This window comes from Tinamus guttatus, unplaced genomic scaffold, assembly GCF_059628265.1.
Source record: "Tinamus guttatus ecotype Peru unplaced genomic scaffold, ASM5962826v1 Tinamus_guttatus_pri_ptg000079l, whole genome shotgun sequence".
Taxonomy (NCBI): domain Eukaryota; kingdom Metazoa; phylum Chordata; class Aves; order Tinamiformes; family Tinamidae; genus Tinamus; species Tinamus guttatus.
In genome coordinates, this window is record NW_028288613.1 from 5,004,746 (window position 1) to 5,017,515 (window position 12,770).

At 50.4% G+C, this 12,770-nt stretch overlaps 2 protein-coding genes across 2 annotated transcripts in view; one reads left to right on the forward strand and one right to left on the reverse strand.

Moving 5' to 3' along the window:
• GRK5 (G protein-coupled receptor kinase 5) overlaps positions 1 to 1,814 on the reverse strand; it is a 150,964-nt gene extending 149,150 nt beyond the window's left edge. Inside the window, exon 1 of the mRNA XM_088520087.1 lies at positions 1,598 to 1,814. Coding sequence (XP_088376213.1) covers positions 1,598 to 1,649 — 52 coding nt within the window. The 5' untranslated portion in view covers positions 1,650 to 1,814. The remainder of the gene's footprint in view (positions 1 to 1,597) is intronic.
• A 5,267-nt stretch (positions 1,815 to 7,081) lies between these two features.
• PRDX3 (peroxiredoxin 3) lies at positions 7,082 to 12,225 on the forward strand. The gene is made up of 7 exons (XM_088520100.1): positions 7,082 to 7,128; positions 7,201 to 7,267; positions 7,353 to 7,494; positions 8,023 to 8,158; positions 9,924 to 10,027; positions 11,238 to 11,403; positions 11,841 to 12,225. The coding sequence occupies exons 1-7, from the start codon at positions 7,093 to 7,095 to the stop codon at positions 11,892 to 11,894; spliced, it is 705 nt and encodes a 234-aa protein (XP_088376226.1). The 5' UTR covers positions 7,082 to 7,092; the 3' UTR covers positions 11,895 to 12,225.
• Positions 12,226 to 12,770: the final 545 nt, after the last annotated feature.

The following is a 12,770-nucleotide window of genomic DNA, read 5'->3' on the forward strand; positions in this document are numbered from 1 at the left end:
ATGATAACTGAAACCTTGGAAGCATCTATGATTCAGATGTATTAATGCTTATGGCTTCGTGATGTCAGGTACGTGACTTTCAAGTTATCCCTCATTTTCAAAAAAACTCAGTCAAAAAATGCTCTAAATATATGCACTGGACCTCAAAAAATGTTTTTGGGACATCATATATAGATAAAATAAGAGTTAGAATATAATGTAGAGGAAATACTGAAAAAGTTCTGGATTGTAGCTGACAGCTTCTCTATTCTTCTTCTACCGCATCACCATTACCATCCTGCTGAGGATGGTAGAAAAATACCATAAAACAGAGAGGCATATTAAAAGTGACTGGAAAAATATTGGCTCTCCGAAACCAACACACAATAACTGCATTTCTCCAGAGCAATAATTAATACCATCCTTTAAAGTATTCCTAAAGCCTTTTGAAATCTAAAGCAGTACTATATTGCTGGTGACAACCGCATCCTAAACAGTATTATAAGAATAAAACAGAAAAATAGTAATTCTCCATTAGAAGGCAGAAAGTTATAGCCCCCAATCTGCTCAGACACCTTTGCCCTTATTTATAGGGCTTTATTTTCCCCCCCGGGGGGGATGTCAGGACTTTAGCCTTTAGCTAAGCCTCGCGAGTTCAACACCCCACAAGTTACACAAACACTGTGGTACAGTCGGAGCTATTTCCCATGCAGAGGGATCGCTCCGGAGGGGGACAATTTGGAAGGTCTCCTTCACCAAGCCGGCACTGCTGGACTTGGCTTGCAGAGCCTCGGGAGCGCGCGAGGCCGAATCCGCCCGGGCGGCCTCCGGAGCAGCCGCTTCCAGGCTCTCCGGAGCGCAGCTGAAGGAAAACCCTGCAGGTTTTACGTGCAGCGACTAAACCCGCTCACTCTAGCAAGTGTTCCCAGGCCACGGAAGTTTGAACAAAGGCTTGGAAAAATATCTTAAATGATTAAAAATACATATAATGATAGTAATAAATAAGGAGTAACGGTGGTGGGGAAGAGTCTCCTCTGGCAGGGATGCTGCAGCCAGGCGATGTGCGACGGGGCGCCGCGGGGAGGGGAGGGCAGCGCGGGTGCGGGAGGGCAGCGCGGGTGCGGGAGGGCAGCGCGGGTGCACGGGGCTCGGCGCGGATCCTGCGCGGGGGGCGCCGGTGCCCGCGGCGGCGGCAGCTCCCGGCGCATCCAGCGCCTCGGGGCGCGTTGGCGGCGCCCGGGGCTCCCCGCGCACGGCGGGACGCGGCGGTGACGGCCCCGCGGGGCGACGGGCGCCGCTGCGCGCGGGGAGCCGCGGAGCGAGCGCGGCTGCGGCTGCCCGAACAATAGGCTGGAAGAGCCCGGTGCGGGAGCGGATTTCGGGGCGGGGGGGAAGGAAGGGAGAGGTGAATACCGTGATCTGCGCGGTCTCGCTCGCTTCCTTCCCCAGAGCTCCGCGCATGGAGGCGGGGGGGGGGATGATATTTCCCTCCCCATCGGGTCGCCCACAGGTCCCCCCCCACCCTGCAGGGCTCCGCGACCGGCACCGGCACCGGCAGCGCAGCCCCCGCGGCCGCCCCTGCCCCGCGGAGCCGAGGATGCTCCCGGGCGGCGCTCACCTTCCCTGGCTTTCAGCAGCACCGTGTTGGCCACGATGTTTTCCAGCTCCATGGAGGAGCGCGGGCGGCAGCGCGATGCGGCAGGAGGTGCGGAGGCTCCTCCGCGCCACCACCCGCCTCCTTCCAACCCTTAGCGCGTCACGCCGCCCTCCATCGCCCGCTGCGGGGGCCCCTGCTCCCGGTGCGCTGCCGGGCTGGCCGCTACTCCATCCTCATCCTCCGCCTCCTCCTCCGCGGTGCCGGCGCTGCCGCCGCCTCCCTCCCTCCCTCCCTCCCTCCGCGGGGGAGTGGCGGGCGGAGCGGCCCCGCGCAGGCGCCTCCGCGGGCCGGGCACGCCGGGACGTGTAGTCCCGGCGCGGCCGCTCCGCACCTGCCGCCGCGCCGCGCTGCGCCCCGCGGGGAGCGACGCGGCGGGAGACGCGGCGGGAGACGCGGCGGGAGGCGGCGGCTCCGCGGGCGCCGCGCGGGGCTGCGCGGGGGCTGCGCGGCCGCAGCCTGGTGGCGAGCGCCCCCCCGCGGCCGCCAGCCGCGCGCCCCGCGGGTCTCCGCTCCCTGCGCGCCGCGGGCCGCGGGGGGATCATCCCGGGGACGGTGTCATCCCGATGAGCACAAACGAGCCGCTACAACACGCGCGAGGCTGCAAGAAACACCTCTGTGCAAACCTCCGTTTTTCCGTCAAAATCCCCCCCAAATTAAGCTTGTGCGAAGGTTTTCATTTTTAAGCACTGCCCTGCAACGTAAGCCAATTTCTGTTGCACAGGACAAGCTCGTGTCGCTGCGATTCTGATTTTCCTGGCAAGGAAGATCAATAAAACACTCAGCACGGCGGGCAGGGAAAGAGGAAGAAGAGCAGCTCTAGCCAGCTCTCTTCCTCCATCAGTATCTGCAATGATTAACTCTGTGTGAAGCAAATGAAATTACTGTTCACCTTTTTGTAAGGACGTGGTCACTACATTTTTTTGTTGTTGTTGTTTGTTTTTCAATTCAGTATTTAATTGCACCAATCATATTGTTTTCCTACATCTGGGCAGAAGTGACTTGGAAAACCAAGATTTGCAGCCTCCTAGAACATGCTTTCTGAATGGAGGAAATTAATAAGAGGAAATTCTTATTCTGTTTAATGAAGAATACCTTTGACATTAGGACAAGGCGCTATAATAAATGCCTTTCCTATGTGATTCAGCGTTAAAGTCTGGAGCTCTGGAGGCTACGGTCGGAGCAGGGGGCACTGCTCTGCACAATCTTCCCCATTTGCTCTCCTGTCACTGCAGCAAATCTCAGCCTCCGGAAGCCACGCTGTGTTGTGGTTACTTTCTTTGCAATGCCAAGTCCTATAGAGCAGCCGTTGTGTCTGTAAGTACCGGAAGATTTTTCCCTGATTAAATAATTCTTGAGGGAAAAAATTGCTTCCTGGAAACCAGAGCCTCCGCATAGAGATGAGGTTCCCAAGGAGGCTCTGCCCTACGCGTTGTTGTTTGGCCGCTTCTGAGCGAGGATCAGTGCTTGTGAACAGCACAAACAACACCCAGGCTATAACTGCGCGTCACGCCATGCCCATGAGGACACCAATGGCCCTCACAAGGGCAGCACCGGTGTCTGGTGTTAGCAGATACAGCTGCGCCACATACTGCACACAACCTCCTTACGTTACTCGCAGCCCGTCTTTCCAAAGGGAAGGATACACATTATTCCATCACTAAGCCATGCTGTGTGGAGATCTGCATGGATCAAACCAAACCAAAAACCTGCGGTTAGGAGAGCAGGCACAAAATACAGCTTGCACATGTGCCTTACTCCCCATCCGTGAAGCACTCATTGCAGGAGCGGTCTCAGCTTCTAGCGGTAGCAGTGGGATCTCCGTGTGTATTTTTTGGTTGCGCTTTGGCTTCTCTGCTTTCCAACAAGACATCTTTCATTTGAGGTCGCTCAGGAAAGACCCACAGAACACACCTTTTCTGAGCGCTGAAGGCCAGGACACAGCAGGCCGGGCGGCCGCCTTCCCTGCCCCGGTGCCGAGAGGTTCATGAGGCCCGGGGTGCCGGTGCCGCCCGCAGGAGGCCGCAGAGCCGCCCGCACCGCGGCTGGTGACACATGGGCAGGGTGGGCAGCGAGGACACCCAGCGCGACCCTGCGCCGGGGAGGAGAGCGCCGCCTGCCTGGGGTGGCAGCGCTAGGCCCCGCGTGAAGCAGGCGCCAGAAAGGCTTTGGCCTCTTCTTATGGAGGGGAAACATCCTCGCGGCAGCCACCTCCTAAAACCCACGTTATGAGCGCGGTTAACCCCGCAGAGCCTGCTCACGTCGCCTCCAGGCCGTCCAGGCTTTTGAAACGTGCCGCTGCGAACGGGAAAGCCTCTTCCCGTCCTGCTGGGATCCTCTATGAGCAAGTGGGAGCTCGCAGGCCTCGGAGGAGGCACCTGCAGCCTCGTGCAGGGCTGCTCTACGTGAGGAGAGGCTGCCATCTACCCCCAGCCGCGCACCGACGCATCGCGCTGCCGCAGCCGAACTCTTTGCTTTGCCCTGGATGATTTTTTTTTATGTTCTTCTTGTTTCTCTCCATTTCCAAACCTTTTGTGCAGTCGCCCATTTCCCCTAACTAAAGGACAAATAACTTACAGCAGTGAAAGCACATGAAACAAAATAAACTTCCACATGATAAACGGTTTTATTTGTTAAAGAAGCAAAAACATCATGTCATTGGCACAGAATCAGGCACCCAGTGACCCAAAGCAGCAGGGGATCTGGTTTGAGATTTGCTTCCCCTGTTTTTCAAGCTTGGAGAGAGTGGTTACCTTTGTCACTTTGTTGTGATGATGCTTCCAAAAGCTTTTTAAGAACTAGCTCGCACAAAACAATTATGGTGACAATAGACAACTATTTTTTATCAATAGATCTCAAAGCCTGCAGATAGAAAGGCCAATTTAATTATTCCTAGATAGGGAAAAAGAGGCACAAAGTGGCAGCAAGCAGCTAAATGGCATAGACAAACCCTAAATCTACATCTTCTGCTTTCCGTTCCACTGTTCACCTTGTAATGATGTACACAAAATTTTGTCCTGAAGCTTGCTGAAATGCCTGGAAACTCTCCCATTGACTGCAGATGTCATTCGATGGGGTTGGAAGGCTCAGGCCCCTCAAGTGCCCCGCGGAGCTCGCACTGCACCAGGAGGAAACAGCTGCCTGTCACTGCAGGAGGACGTGGAAGACGCGACAGAAAAGCAGAAAGCCAAGCACTGAGAAAGATGGGCACCTCGTACTGCTTGCAAGCTTTATTTTGAACTACGGACGATATGAAGGACAGGCTTAGCTGCTGCTCTAGCCTTTGTCAGAACTGGGGCTGAGGAAGAAGAACAACGCATTTGCCAGGGGTACTTTGGCAGTGTCAAGGGCCATGCTTAAGTTGTAGGGACACCCAATAAAAAAAATAAAACGGAAAATAACTTCCCCTGTTAAATAGCAGTAGTTCAAGCTGTTGCCCAGAAGTCTGGGAAACTGAGCTGTGCCACCTTCATAACAAAGCATGAGCAATACTTCCCCACTTGCAAGCCAACTGCTCAAACAAAGAGTTTGAAACAAATATAACTCTCCAGGTGGGGTTGGCGGGGAGAGAAATAATCATTTTCGAATATATCTACCTAGAAATTGTGAATACTCAGCCGTGGACTGAGGAGGGACCCCCCCTCCTCAGGAAATCCCAGCAATAGCCCTGGTTTGCCGCGACAATACGGCTCCCACGTGCAAGGGAAAGCAACTGCTGCTCCCAGTTTACTGCCCACCTTCGGAGAGCCAGGGCCGGGTGAGCTCATGTCCTGGTTCAAAGGGATGTGCCCCTTAAACGGGCGGAAACGGAGCTCCCATTCTGTGCAGCTCTTCAGGAAACCAGCCCAAGCCACGGCTGATGTTTCCTTGCGACTCTCGTCCATCAGACAAGGACACGTCCCTGAGCACCGCTCCTTCCCTCTGCCTGTGCCGCTCTTCCCTAGGGATCCCAGGGCTGCAGGCTGCCACAGGGGCTGCGGAACAGCTTGTCCGCAGTGGATTTGTCATCTTTACAAACATTTGGATCATATGCTGGCTTTCACTTTCATAACCTTATATAACCTGACTTTTAGGGGTATTTTGCAAATAACCTGAGCAGCCCAGGCAGCTCCCAGCTTGTCTACAGAGACCTTCCCACCACAGCCTCTGTCGTCTAGTGCTTTCTGGTCTCTGTCTACCTGGTGCTTTCAAGCAGCCCTCGCTCATCCGCAAGAGTCAGAACTGAACTGCCTCTCATGCCTTTAGGTTTCCCTTAATGAAGTGAAAGAAGGAACCGCTGAGGTTCATTAACTCCGGGTCTGATAGTTTAGCAGCCACGTGCTGCACGTGTGCACACCCACACACATGCATCTTGCTAAATACATACATCTTGTTAAAGGATATTCAGCCTAAAGGGAAGACCTTTAACATCAGAAGTGATACTGATGCATACTTGAAGGAAAACTAGTGGGTGCAGGAAGCCGTTAGAGGATCCCAAACTGGGGCTTGCATGTCAGTGTGCATGGTGTGCATGTCCCCTTCCCCCTGTCCTCACCCCGGCTGCAGGAACAGCTCCTCTCCTGCACCCTCGTGAGGGCATCTCTGTCTTCAGCACATGCGCAGGCAGCTGCCTGGCTTGCTCAGGGCATGCATGGATACATACATCAGTCCAGGGGCTCTAATGGGCACTTCAGTTCTGGAGATGTTCCAGGCACATTTTCAGCTGTCATTGACAATATCTGTACCGATAAACTTGGGAAGTGCTAGGGAAAGGCACCAAGCACTGGAACTGATCCATCTACAGTGCTACATGGCTAAAAAAGGTCCCGTCCCTGCCGTGCTTTAGGCCAACACCAGCCAACACTGCCCCAAACAGCTCCTCGATGCAGTAGGGAGTTAATACTGTCTAGGGACCAATTTCAGGCAACCTGTGTGCACTTATCCTCCTTTAGAGGCTCGGGGAGCTTGCTGGTGCAGCAGTGCCCAGGCCATGCCAGCTGGGCGAGCACCAGGACCAAGCTCACGGATGTGTTTGGCACTGAAGATGTAGCACCCATGGAGAGCCCAAGATCGGGGCGGGGGGTGGGAGGGATACATTTCAGTACACCGTTCACGAGACTTTTAGAGCGTTTGATTTTCACCCTCCGGGTTGCAGCGCCGCTTGTGCTGCTCCAAAAGCGTGGCCTGCGGCGGGGCAGGGAGCTGGCGGTGCCTGTGTTGGTGAAAGTCTCTGCTCGGGAAAACCCTGCAGCGATGAGAGGAAACCCGCTTGGTTCATGGAGCTCTGGGGAGCGGGCACAAGCGCGGGCTGGAGCCGGGGGCTCCGCGCGGCTCACGGAACTGTCCCCATCCCGTCCCCATCCCCATCCCCGCGCGGTGACTGCCCGCCCGCTCCCGCGGGCTCCCCGCCGGGGCCGCCTCCTTTCCCTTCCCGCCCCTTCCCTTTCCCGTGCCCGCAGGGCCGCCCCGCCGCGCTCAACATGGCCGCCGCGCTGGGGAGGCTGCTGCGGAGCGCGGTGGGTCCCCGCGCGCGCCCCCCGCGTCCCGGCCCGGTTCGCGGCCCGCCCTGACGCCCCGTGTCCCTGCAGGTTCCCGCCGCCGCCGCCGGGACGAGGCTGTCGGCACCGCGCTGCGCCCGCCGCCACCTCAGCCTCGGTAAGTGCGCGGGGAGGCCCGCGGCGCCGGGCCGGGCTGGCGCCGCCACGCGCGGCGCGACCCTTCCCTCCCGTGTGCCCCGCAGGCGCCTGGCGGGCGGCGGCCGCCGTCACGCAGCCCGCGCCCTCCTTCAAGGGGACGGCCGTGGTCAAGGGGGAGTTCAAGGAGCTGAGCCTGGACGACTTCAAGGGGAGATACCTCGTTCTGTTCTTCTACCCGCTGGATTTGTGAGTGCCCCCCTCGCATCGCCCTACAGCGCGGCTCGTGGTGGGAGGCTGAAGGTCATCGCAGCGGCGGCATGGCATGGCCTTCCTCTGCGCCGAGGTGGCAGCGTGGCCTTCCTCGCCAAAGCGGCATGGCCTTCCTCCGCACCGAGGCGGCATGGCCTTCCTCTGCACCGAGGCGGCATGGCCTTCCTCACCAGAGCAGTATGGCCTTCCTCTGCGCCAAGGCGGCAGCGTGGCCTTCCTCGCCAGAGCAGCATGGCCTTCCTCTGCAGCGAGGCGGCATGGCCTTCCTCCGCGCCAGAGCGGTGGTCCTGCCTCTGCCAGGCTGCTCCCGCGGAGCAGACAGGGCTGTTCCTAGCGTGTGAGCGATAAGGTATTGGGGCTGGGTGGCTGTGCGCTGGAGCCCAAGTGTTTGCAGAGATAGCCCGGCCCGTGATAAAACTCAGCGCCGCGTTAGACCCACGGGTGCGCAAGCGTCTGCCCTAAGGTGTGCAGAATCTTTACGGCTTCTTCTCTCTTCCCGCCCAGCACCTTTGTATGCCCCACAGAAATTGTAGCCTTTAGTGACAAAGCCAACGAGTTTCACGATGTGAACTGTGAGGTGGTTGCAGTTTCTGTGGACTCTCACTTCTGTCACCTGGCCTGGATAAATACACCACGAAAGGTAGGAACTGGGGCAGCTCTTTGGGGTTTTCTTTATTGGTTTGTTCTCTTTTTTATTATTTAGAATAGCTCCAAGCAAGATTTGAATGAACAATCATGCAAACAGTAATTTCAATAAGTAGATGGTCACTAACTACTCTAAGCAAGTAACATAAGGTGATGTAAATCAGTGCTGACCTCAGTCTTTTTCCTGATCTCTTCTTCCATAATGTTGTTGGTTTTGTTTTGTTTTGTCTTTATTTTCCTGTTTTCATGGTCCTGGAGGTTATATCATGTACTTAGGTTTATCCCCCAGGATGAATATTCAGGGGACATCTTGCTGTCCTATGGTGCTTGTTATGGCTAATGCTTTGTGTGTAGCATCAGATAAAATTATTAGCAGCCAATTTAGTAATCAGCTAACTAACACCCAGCATTGGTAACTGCAGAATGGAAACAAAAGAACAACTAGTTTATCAAAACATTTGTATCATTAACTGTTATTTGCTGAAATGGTTCCACTTCTAGGTCCTCAACTTTCTTCAGAGGAAGAACTGATAGCAAAGACCAGCTCTTAGAGAGCAGTTGCTTTTACTTTCTAAAATATATGAATCCATACTCGTGATAATGTAAACCACTTCACTAGCTTGTTTAGTAGTAGGAGATCAGAAGTGTCACAGGAAGGTACAGAAGCTCCTGTGTGATCAGTTATTGCCACGAGACCGTGTGGTCAACAGCAGTGCTGGTTGTTGTCCGACGTGGGTACTCTGAACACATGGCTGCTCTTTTTGTACCACACAGGAGAGCTTGGCTCACCCAAGACACATTAAATCCGTTAGATGATCAGAGTAATTAACTTTGCGCATGCTTTGTTTAAAACTCCAAAATGTGATTATGGACTGACTTCAAGCCTCATATAAAAGCAGTTAAGTATACACCACTCGTGTGTTGTTTCGTGTACACGTAGCAAAGTATTTTGCAAGGAATAGAAAGAATTCCACAGTGGCGCAAATGGAAATCTGAAACCAAGAAGTTAAGGCCTTGGTTCCTCTGATACCTGTTTTCAAAGGCCTGTGCTTGAGAAGTCGGCTGCAGACAGGCAGGATCAGGGTCTAAGTGACTGAGATTACACAACAATTCCCTGCTGAGGCTGGGAATAGAAAAGCTAACAAACCCTGGTCGTGTTTCAAGGATAGAGAGCTTATCTCTTACTGTTCCAATATGTTGCGAAACTCAGGGATTTTAGTTGACTCACTAAATATTATTTAAGTGGGTTGAAAGAAAACACAAATATTAAATAGGTTCAAAAGAAAACACAAATATTAAATAAAGAATAGCAAAAATCTTGACATATTTGGTATGGGTGTTGGTGGGCAGTGTTTTGTCTGTTATAGATGTTCTCCCATCCCTCCTCACCATGTTCATCTCACTTTCATTTTCAGCACTTTCATATGCAATAGAAATCTTTACATTCAAAGCTCCTGCAAGGGACAGAGGAAATACTTCTGAGTATTATTTTATCGTTGTTTTAGTCCTTTGCCACCAAAATAAGCTATCTGAAAACACTCATTATTTAAAAAAAAAAAAAAAAGAAAGTCCTGTTCCAAATAGATCAAGTATTCCTGAGTGCTTGTCCTGTATGGTTTCTTTCATAGTGCAAATGGAATAAATGTTCTTGCGTGTGTGTTTTTTTTGTTTGTTTGTTTTCAAGAACACTGAATCCAGCTAGCTAAAGGATAATCTTTAAAAAGCATTTGGTGATAAAATGTATCTTGTGTTTCCACCAGAGCGGCGGCTTGGGCCATATGAATATTCCAGTTCTATCAGATCTCACGAAACAAATCTCCCGTGATTACGGTGTGCTGCTCGAAGGACCTGGCATAGCACTACGGTAATCCACGGCTGCTACTCTCTGTTCTAACACAAGGTGGTTTAAAAAAGCGTAGGCCATGCTGTCTCCTCCTGAAGACTATAAAGTGTCAGTTTGTTCTGTAGAATTCCTGGTTTCGTTCTGGGAAAAGGGAACATACCCACTGGTGTGAAGTTGGGATGGTTGCAGCCTTCTCTGCACAAGTAGTCAGCTGTTCTGATCTGAGCTAATGGGAGAACTCCGTGACACACCAAGGGAAAGGAGACTAGGATGTGAGATCATTTCTCAGCCTTTCAAAATTAATATTTCTGTTTTCCCTCTCTTCCCCCTTTCTGTCACTTTTTTTCTCCTGGAGGTACTGAATGATAAGTTTCTAAGCTAGAGCCTTGGGAGCCACTACAGTTAATCCTACAACTCTCTAGAATAATGAAATTTAGACTTCCTTTCCCACCATAGAAATACTAAAAGTAAATAGTGATCCCTGAGAAATACTGAGGTTGGATAGAAGTCCATTGGAGATGTCTGATTCCCGACCTCTGCAGATGAAAATGTGACTGTAACCCTAACGTATGGGAGTAATTATATTCTTTAAGTGTTCAGAGAATTCGAGTTATAGATGTTTGGTGGAGAAGGACTTCTTGTATCCTGGGAAAAAGGATTGTTTCATTTGGTTCCTCTCTAAGGATGAAGTGGTAAAAGTCCAGAGAGGATTGCTTAAAATTTTCCTTCAGAGGTTACTCTATCCTGTTCTTCCACTTCATTACTGAGCAGCTTCTTTGCTGGAAGGGACTTGTGATGCTTCTTTGTTGAAAAAATAAGTTAAATTTGACATGTTAGTAGGGTAAAACTGGGTCTTCAGTTTACATGACTGTTTATACGTAACAGGATTTAATTTAGTAGTTTAATGTCCAAGCAACTCTTCAATCAGTAACTTCTGATTTTCTTATTAACCAAAAAGACACAGGAAGGATGCCAGCTATCAGCTTTGAAATATAAGGAGAATTAGAAGTTCTGCCTTATTTACATTTCTGGCTGCCTTGATTTCATGGCCTTTCTGCGTGCTTTTCAGTATCACAATAAAAACAGACAGGTTTTGCTTTTGATCACTGCACTAACAAACTAACAGCACTATTAAGTGCTCTATTGCTACTCCTGACAGATGCATGCATCAGTTTCGTGTGTTTGCCCTTGGAACATGATTTGCATTCCCTAAATTCTTGCTTGTCTACAGAGGTCTCTTCATCATCGATCCTAATGGCATCATCAAGCATCTGAGTATCAATGACCTCCCTGTGGGTCGTAGTGTGGAAGAGACCCTTCGCTTGGTGAAAGCATTCCAGTACGTGGAAACACACGGAGAGGTTTGCCCAGCAAACTGGACTCCAGACTCCCCTACAGTGAGTGTCAGCTAAATATCACTTTCCTAAATATAGACACTGCCATATCTTCCTTCCCATATCCAAAGAGCTGAGAACAGCTTCAGTGTGAGCTGCTTGACTGAATCAATTCAAGTGGTGTAAATCTGAAGCCTACGTGTGTTGGAACAATTTGGTCTATTTGTATTATATTAAACAGTTATATTATCCAGTTGTCCCTGGATTTTTACTTCTTTAGGGCCCTGCTATTTAGCAGGGGATAGTGTCATATATTTAAAATTTGAAAGTAGGAACTTGTGCTTCCTGCAGGCTTTCACTTTACCATTTCAAATAAGTGGAGAAACAGAAATAATCTAATGTTTTTGATAAATTATGTATTTCTTTCATTGCATAAAATGTCAAATACATGATTAATTTGTCTTAGAGTATAATAAAAAAGTTCTTTCTTTTCTTGACAGATCAAACCAAGTCCAGAAGCTTCCAAGGAATATTTCGAGAAAGTGCATACATAAACACTCAACTATGCAGAAAAGGCTTGTAGTAACTGATTATGTTATTTTATGCAACTTCACTGAGAGGCTGCTGAAGACCTTAAGAAAGAAGCTGTGATTATTGAATATTTTAAAAAAAATCCTAATTTCCTCATGCTGAAAAAAAAATTAAATACTAAAACATTTACTGAATGCCTTGTCTTGTTTTAAAAGAAAGATGAAAAAGGTTGTTTTTTTTTTTTCTTTCCATTGGCAACTTCAGTTTCATGAATTTCTGTAGCCAATAGTTGTCATATTGAGTGGGAGAAGTACCCAGGGCATGTTTGCCTTCCACTAGGTTTTCCTCTCTTTTCTTAACTAGCCTAGGACCAGAGTTTCCCAGATTTTCTTTTCTAACAGATGGAATTCTGTAATAACAGCTTGAAAAGGCAGTGTGTGCAATACAGAAGATACGTTTGATACAACGTGGATTTGTTTTTAATGCACTTCTTAGGGGAAGGGATGAATGTAACAAGCAACAGAAACGCCCAAGTTTTCCATGTGTGGTGAATATAACTTGAATGTATACTTGCCATTTTCAACCCCCATATAGTTGGGGATACAGCTCCAGAGAAAAGAGGGATGTTAACAGGCATGAAGAACTTACATTTTGCTTGCATGGCTCTAAAGTTTTAACCCTTGTGGGTACATCCTAGAGCTTAATGAGTCTGATTTCGCTTAAAGGACTGTTTATTTGCTCAAATTTGCTTCTAGAACAACTTAAAAGCCAAATATACTGCCTGAAGGCAGCGTAGCATATCCCTCAAACTGCCCAACCATCAATAAACCCTGACTGTGACTAGCTGTAGCTGTGTTGTGTTTTTTTCCTTAATACTACCTTTCCTACAGGCCTTGTTC

What these genes read in the sequence shown, in the direction of transcription:
- PRDX3 (XM_088520100.1), top strand. Translation starts at nt 7,093, where the DNA reads ATGGCCGCCGCGCTGGGGAGGCTGCTGCGGAGCGCG. An exon ending in GGAGGCTGCTGCGGAGCGCG is followed by an intron (nt 7,129 to 7,200) that starts GTGGGTCCCCGC and finishes GTGTCCCTGCAG; the next exon opens with GTTCCCGCCGCCGCCGCCGG. An exon ending in GGACTCCAGACTCCCCTACA is followed by an intron (nt 11,404 to 11,840) that starts GTGAGTGTCAGC and finishes TTTTCTTGACAG; the next exon opens with ATCAAACCAAGTCCAGAAGC.